At 31.7% G+C, this 8,324-nt stretch overlaps 1 protein-coding gene across 1 annotated transcript in view; it reads right to left on the reverse strand.

Moving 5' to 3' along the window:
• Positions 1-512: 512 nt before the first annotated feature.
• Positions 513-8,324, reverse strand: part of LOC113388469 (cytosolic Fe-S cluster assembly factor NUBP1 homolog) — a 9,154-nt gene continuing 1,342 nt past the window's right edge. Inside the window, exons 2-6 of the mRNA XM_026625844.1 lie at positions 7,332-7,433; positions 6,036-6,123; positions 5,154-5,359; positions 2,778-2,840; positions 513-623 (exon numbers count right to left, since the gene is read on the reverse strand). Of these exons, the coding sequence (XP_026481629.1) occupies positions 513-623; positions 2,778-2,840; positions 5,154-5,359; positions 6,036-6,123; positions 7,332-7,433 (570 nt within the window). The remainder of the gene's footprint in view (positions 624-2,777; positions 2,841-5,153; positions 5,360-6,035; positions 6,124-7,331; positions 7,434-8,324) is intronic.

Raw genomic sequence — 8,324 nt, forward strand, 5'->3', positions numbered from 1 at the left:
TCGATTTACGGCAAAAAATCTGTTCACACCACACACACACACACACACACATACACACACAATGCAATCATCTGGGAAATATCAACAGATAGAAACATTAGAAGACATGCGAAAATATCTAAAGCCATTGGGTGGAAAATAAAATCTTTTGATGAAAGCGCCATGAGAGTTGCCTTAAATTGCAAACCTATAATTTCAGAACACGCAGATGAGCATACTAGAGAGCTGATGGAGAGAATAACCGAAGCCTGTGATATCAGTATGACTCGTAAACATGGCATAAATCAAAGACAATCTGTGCACTGGTGGACTGAAGAAATCAGCTCTCTTCGTAAAGAGTGCCTAAAGAAAAGAAGGATCTCTCAGCGTGGATATAGTCTCAGTAATTCTGCACAACTGGTAGTGGAATATAAACAAGCACGTAGACAACTAAATAAAGCTATCAAAGATAGTAAAGTTAGGTGCTGGAAAGAACTTTTGGATGAAGTCGAGGAAAATCCATGGGGAAGACCTTATAAGACTGTAATGTCTCGCCTCAAAAGCCAGCCAATACCTTCACCAACTTGCCCACGACTATTGAATAAAATAGTAACTACTTTGTTTCCACGACAACCTAATTTGAACTACCAGGTAACACATGTAGAACAGAATAATATTGCACTTATAACACTGCAAGAACTGATGGAAGCTTGTCATCGCGTTGGTAATAGCAAGGCACCGGGATTAGATGGAATTCCTAATATTGCCTTGAAAACATCAATTATGACATCTCCGACAATGTTTCTTAATGCATATAATACATGCCTGAAAGAAGGGGTTTTTCCACGAAAATGGAAACAGCAAAGACTAGTGCTTATTCCCAAAGGAAAAAAACCACCAGATGAACCATCATCCTATCGTCCAATATGCATGCTGGATACAGCGGGTAAAATTTTTGAAAGAATAATTCACCAAAGAATAGATGCAGTAGTTGATCCAATCCTAGCAGACAATCAGTATGGTTTTCGCAAAGGGCGATCAACTATCGATGCTATAAACTTGGTAGTTAATACCGCCAAGGAGGCAATTGCTGGAACCAGATGGAAGGGGGGTTCCAAAAAGTACTGCCTTGTAGCTACATTGGATATAAAAAATGCTTTTAATTCTGCAAACTGGGATTGCATTATGAATGCACTCCGTGACAAGAACGTGCCAGCATACCTATGCAATATAGTCGCAAGCTACTTTACAGACAGAATTCTAATGTACCATTCACGCGATGGTACAGAAAAATATAATATAACAGGAGGTGTGCCGCAGGGCTCTGTTCTAGGCCCTTTGCTGTGGAATATTATGTATGATGGCCTTTTGAGACTAGAGTTTCCAGAATGTGTGAAACTAGTAGCATATGCAGACGATGTTGCCATAGTGGTTGTCTCCAAACAAATTGATGACATCGTAAGCCTATTCGATATTACATTCAGAAAAATTAATCGGTGGATGGGAACAATGAATCTCCAATTAGCACAACAAAAAAGTGAAGCTGTTCTTATCACTAGTAGGAAAAGAATTGAGACCATCAAGCTAAAGATAGGAAATCTTGAGATCACGTCAAAACCTCACATCTGTTACCTTGGCGTAATGCTTGATGCTCGTTTGAATTTCAATCAACAGGTGGAACACGTTAGTGCTAAGGAGTCAATAGTTAGGACGAAACTTGCTCGACTGATGCCTAATATTGGAGGTCCTAAACAAACCAGAAGGATATTACTATCGTCAGTTATTACTTCAGTGCTGACATATGGTATCTCCATATGGGGTGATGCTCTTAAATCTCAAAAATCGAGGAGAATGGCAGGGCCCTTATACCGTCTCAGTGCTATAAGAATTGCTTGCGCATTTCGCACAATATCGGCGGAAGCAGTGTGCGTCATTTCAGGAACTGTGCCTCTCTTAGTCTTAGCAGAGGAAAGACGGACAATTTACCATAGAAGACATCAACAACTGTGTCCTGAAAAGTTAAGATTAGAAGAACGGCAGAACAGCATTGACCGATGGCAGCGACTGTGGGATGTCGCTGTAAAGGGCAGATGGACGCATCGTCTCATTCCTAACATCAAAGTCTGGCTAAGTCGCAAGCACGGGCGAAGTAAACTATTATACTACGCAAATGCTATCGGGGCATGGCTGTTTTCGAGCCTACCTACACCGATTCAAGCACGATAGCTCGCCGGATTGCCCATATTTTTTGGGCGAAATCGAAGATGCTGAGCACGTGTTCTTCGTGTGCCCGCGATTTGGTGCTCTACGGGATGATGTGGAGGAGACATTGAGACGCACAATTACCCCAGGTAATGTTGTTGAAGTGATGCTGACAAGTGAAGCTGCTTGGAACGCCATAGACAGATTTGCGAGAGACGTTTTTAATGGACCTGCGTTCTATAGAGAGAGAAAGGACGAATGGGACTTCGCCCATTTAAAAGATAAGTAAAATGTTTATGAATTATAACATTGTTTATAACAAGTTAAGAATTGTAACATTCTAGATCCTCCCCCACGAAGTAAGAGCTCGAAATGGCTCGAAACGTCGAGAAAACAAAATTAGCGAATCAGATTTTTTGATGTAAACATAAACTTCTCCTTCGGGAAGTTAAAAACGAGCCCACCCATCAAAAATTTGGTTCCGACGCCACTGTATATATATATATATATATATATATATATAAACATATATATATATATATAATATATATATATATATATATATGTTTCAATATTTTTAATAATATTGTACTTACGGTGCACTTTGGGCAAATGAAAAGAGACATGTTTTCAATTACACCTAACACAGGAATTCCAACCTGAAACAAAGATAATAACTATTTAAAAGTGGCATTTAGCCTTAAGACAAGTTGCATAAACTTCCCGAAATGTGTAATAATTGACCTAATCAACCGAAATTGAAATTTAGATATTTAGATAAAATTAGTCAACTGTTTGTTTAAAATAAAGTTAACGCTTTCAAGTAAATCTAAACTTTTTTAAATTAACACATTTAAATTATTTGTAATTATATCAATTATATTGCACAGACTCTATTAGTGCTTGTATGTCCTAAAATTGTAGCTCAAATTTTAATTAATTAATATAAATCAACCAATTTTCGTAAAACTGTTTATAGGACATAGAACTTTATGGTCATGTTAAATTTTATGAAAAACTTTTTCATGTTTTTTTAAAAATCTTTATAAATTATTTTGTAAAATATTAAGCATCTGCTAAAAGAATAATACTGTCACGATTACATAAATCATGCACGCATTTATATATATTTTTAACTTCCCGTAGGGTAAGTTATAGTAATCGTCCAAAAATCAAAAATGAAAATTTTTGCATATCTCACGTTTCAGAGGTTTCTGAACACTTTGACATACCTCAGAAAAAATAGATGTGTTTGTGTTTTGTGTGTGCGCATGTTTTCGTCAACGTTTTTGGGCGCACGGATCAGCCGATTTGAATGGTTCAGAAAGCAATCAATTCCAATTGATAGGAGATGTGCTGATTAGTTTTTGGCAAAGGCAGGTCCAGTCATTACGGAGATACAAAGGAAAGAGTGCAGAAAATACAAATCGAATTTTTGAGAGAACGGAGCATCCGATTTAAATGATTCAAAAAACATTTCATTTGTATTGACAAAATGATGAATTGGTTAAATTTTTGGGTATGCAGGTCTAGCGGTTTCGGAGATGCAGAGGAAAATAAATAGAAATGATATTTGGAGGTCTAAAATGATAATTAAATATATGCAGATCAAATTATCAGGTATTTTATAGATATTTTAATAATAAGAATATATTTTGTTACAATTTGTTTGTTTAGGTTCCGTACTAAGATTTTTAATTTTTAAAGATCACTTATACGGTTCAAACAAATTTCAAAATTATTATATAATAATAATAAAACTGTATATATTCCATATGCGTTATTCAACTTGTAAGAAATTAACCTTAGATGGATTCATTCATGGCATCTCTTGTTAATGTAAACATTCTTAGGAGTTTTGAGCGCCTTAAGTCTTATCAGTTGCATGGACAAATACATATATAATAACATCTCTTCGAAAACATTTAAAACAATTGTTAATAACCATTGATCAACATTTATGGATTATTCTTTTTTTACTCGAATATTTCATTACGGTACGGGAAGTTCCAGCAATTTGCCTTAAGACACGATACCATACACCACTAGTTGATTTTTTAAAATCGATTCTAGTTTGTGAGCTAAAATGTGCACAAAAGTTTAACACTTTTTTCTAAATTACAAGGAAACGGCTCGGCCGATCGTCGCAAAAAACTGAGAAACGCAAATCCTTATCAAGTGACATCGATTGGCTTGTAAATTTCTGAAATCGGTTCAGGCGTTTTTGAGAAAACGTCGATGAAAAATCTAATTTTGATAAATGCCAAAAAAACTATACTAATTTTTGCAAACTTTGACGAATTTTTAAAGCTAAACGAGTTGTCGTAGGGCCGTAATATTTCAGTATGGAATCTACCGTCAAAAAAAATTCATAAAAATCGCCGAAAATAATTTTTTTTAACACCTTATTACAAGAAAACGGCTCTGCTGATCTCTACCAAAAACTAATCAGCACGATTCCCAATCAATATCTTTCGAACGGTTTTTGAATTTTCAAAATCGATTCAGAATTGCGGGCTAAAACGTAGACGAAAAATTTTTCACTTTTTTGCAAATTACAAAGAAACGGCTTGGCTGATCGCCGCGCAAAATTGACAAATAATAGTCCTCTTCGAGATGCATGGAATGGCTTTTAAATTTTTGGAATCGGTCCAGACGTTTTTGAGAAAACATCGATTTACGGCAAAAAATCTGTTCACATACACACACACACACACGCACACATATACTTTTTCCAAATTTGGTCTCATTCGATTCAGAATGGCTAGTAACGTCGAGAAAACATAAAATTAGCGAATCGAATTTTTTTATGAAAACATAAACTTCTCCTTCGGGAAATTAAATATTATATCAAAAATTGATTAAGAAACGCTTTAAAAAATAATCCATTATTAGAGAAAAAATTAAATCTATAATATTAAAGCATTGCTGCGTCTTTCAAGACATAAAGAAATAAAAACAAAGTCTTTTACCTTTCTACAAAAGTCAATTTCCTTCCTGACATCGAGCAAAGCAACTTCTTGTGGCGTCGTAATAATTATGGCACCGGTCAAATCACATTCCTTCAAATATGTATGTGCCGATAAATGTTCATCGGATGTACCAGGGGGGGTATCCATTAACAAATATTCCATATCGGTACCCCAATCGGTTTGACTGAGAAATTTCTGTATCATACCTAAAGAAAAATTAGTCTAAACTCTGATAAATGGGGTAATTATATCTATTTATGCTTGTTTATTGGTAGTAAAAACTGTGAAAATGTCTAATTTATATTTATATTTATATTTATATTCATATTTAGATTTATATTTATAGTTATAGGGAGATGATATTATATTGATAGGTATATGGGATAGTTAGTTTATATTTATATTATATTTATATTTATAGTTAGATTTATATATTATAGTTATATTTATATTTTATATTATATTTATATTTATTTTATATTTATATTATATTTATATTTATATTTATATTTATATTTATATTTAGATTTATATTTATATTATTTATATTACGGATACAGGATTAAATTTAATAATTACAGAAAATAAATTATCTTAAATGAATTAATTACAGTAAAAATACAACTAATAAACAATATTAAGCCTAACATTAGTATTATCTAATACAATAACTTAAAGAAATTTTTTTTATAAAAAATTGCTGTGCGATCAGGCGTATTTACATATAAACAAGCAAGAAAGAATGTTATGATAACAGAATCCTCGAACATTCCCCCGGACTTGTTTTTATGTAAAATACGCCTGATCGCACGGCAAATAGACAGACATTTTCACAATACTCATACATAAGATACTCAAAGAATTTTGTTTTAGTTTTTTTACCATTTTTCTTAGGTCCTCGCCATATGACAGCATCATCAGGGTTGATGAAAAATCCAATGGAGATTATGCACAAGTTATCGTTGATGAACTGGATAAAGAAGATGTATATATATATATATATATATATATATATATATATATATTAGGGTGGTCCTTAAAATGGTCATTTTCGAATTTCCTTGCTCCCAGGGGCTCAAATGGTTCCAAATTGATAAAAAACAATTCTCTGAAAGTTTTAGCTCTTAATATTAACTTTTAGATAGAGCGCAATTCAATGAAAGTTTGTATGGAAAGAGCATGAAACAATTTTTGAAAATTTAAAAAAAATGTTTTAGGTATAACTTAGCGACAAATGAATGAGTTTTATTCATTCATTTGTTCGCTAAATTACATTTAAAAAACATTTTTAAAATTTTGAAAAATTTTCCATGCTATTTCCATACAAAATTTTGATTGAATTGCGCTCTATCTAAACGTTAATATTAAGAGCTAAAACTTTCAGAGAATTGTTTTTTATCTATTTGGAACCATTTGAGCCCCTGGGAGCAAGGAAATTCGAAAATGACCATTTTAAGGACCACCCTAATATATATATATATACATATATATACATATATATATATATATATATATATAGTTATATTTCTCAGCATTTGCTATAAGATAATACATTCCCATTTTTCCTAAATTACCAATACAAAAGCCATAAAAAATTATTTTTGCCTAAATTCCGTACATATCCCTTACATCTGGCCGACAGAACTTCATTACAGTGTGTTACAAAGTCTTGTGAAGTCAAAAACATTAACAAATATTCTCGAAAAAACGAGTGTTTTTAACAAAAAATTTTAGTGATATGGATATATAAATTATTACAGGTAAATAATTTTTGCTATTCAATTTTATATAAAAAACCTTTTCTAGTTACTTTTCTTTACTCTTTACGCCGGTATATAATCCATTCCTTTATAATTTTTCTAAATAATCTCTAATAACCATCATTAATTAATGTTAGTCAATAGTTTAAAAAAAACATTGCCTTTGACAGAATAAACCTGATGATGGGACGTATGTAGTTCCGAAACGTCGTTATTAAACATCTTCAAAAACCAAATTGTTTTTTATTATTGGATTTACTATTCGGAAAAGAAACGATCAATGTATTGAAAAACTCCAGAACTTATCTATTGTATAATATATATATATATATATATATATATATATATATACAATATATATATATAATATATATATATTAGGGTTAGAAGAGGGTAAGTTTAATTATATTTTTATTACCACTGGTGACCATCCAGAACCAGAACTGTGAACAGTTTCTTGCAAAACTCCGAAACATCTCGGTTGACTTGGGCCACAAATGTCGAAATCCAAAACACCTACCTGTTGGATAAAAAAGTAAAACTTTTTTGCATTTATAATAGCATTAAAAAAATTTATAATATTTCAAAACAATAATGTAATTATGTAATTAAAGTCATACTTCAAATACGACGTGATCGGTTTGTCATTGTAATTGGCATTTAGAGCTTAAGCCTTAGAAAAATTGTACTCATCATGTAATTAAAATTAACGTACATTCATTGACTGATTGTTTTTTTTGACTATTTCGCTAGCGATACAGTCTCATTATTTGAGCAGCTGTAATATTATATGTGTCTTGCCTATACAAATAATTTCTAAAAATCTACTATATATATAAAAAAAGATTGTGTTAGTTAGAACACTTATAACTCACGAACGGCTGAACCGATTTAGCTGAAAATTGGCAAGCAGGTAGTTTAAAGCCAGGAGAAGGACATAGGATACTTTTTATCCCGTTTTTCATTTAAATTCAAAATTAATTTATTTAATTATAAACTATACATTTAGTTTATTCAATCTATGTTTCATATTTTAATCCATGACATTTACTTTCAACTGTCAACTGTCAACCGGTGTTTTGTTTGATACAAATATATTAAAATAAATTTTTTAATCTTTACGGAAAATTATTACAAAGTGGCAAATAAATTAATTCTTAATAATAACAAGCGATGCCAGATGAACGATGGAGAGAAATTCATTTCTTGAAAATGGCAATGTAAATTTATATATACTAAGGTATTTATGTATATTTGTTTATACGTATTTATCAATAAGTATAATCATTAACAAATTAATAAAAAAATTTTAAAATATAATTTCTTAAACTAACCTCAAAATTTGTAATAAAAATGTAAACAGTTCTATATTAATCTTCATACATATCTCATAAAATGTTTATGAGAGTTT

The sequence above is a fragment of the Ctenocephalides felis genome, unplaced genomic scaffold (assembly GCF_003426905.1).
Source record: "Ctenocephalides felis isolate EL2017-DRISC unplaced genomic scaffold, ASM342690v1 CF-g0.4_SCAFFOLD_03572, whole genome shotgun sequence".
NCBI classification, from domain to species: domain Eukaryota; kingdom Metazoa; phylum Arthropoda; class Insecta; order Siphonaptera; family Pulicidae; genus Ctenocephalides; species Ctenocephalides felis.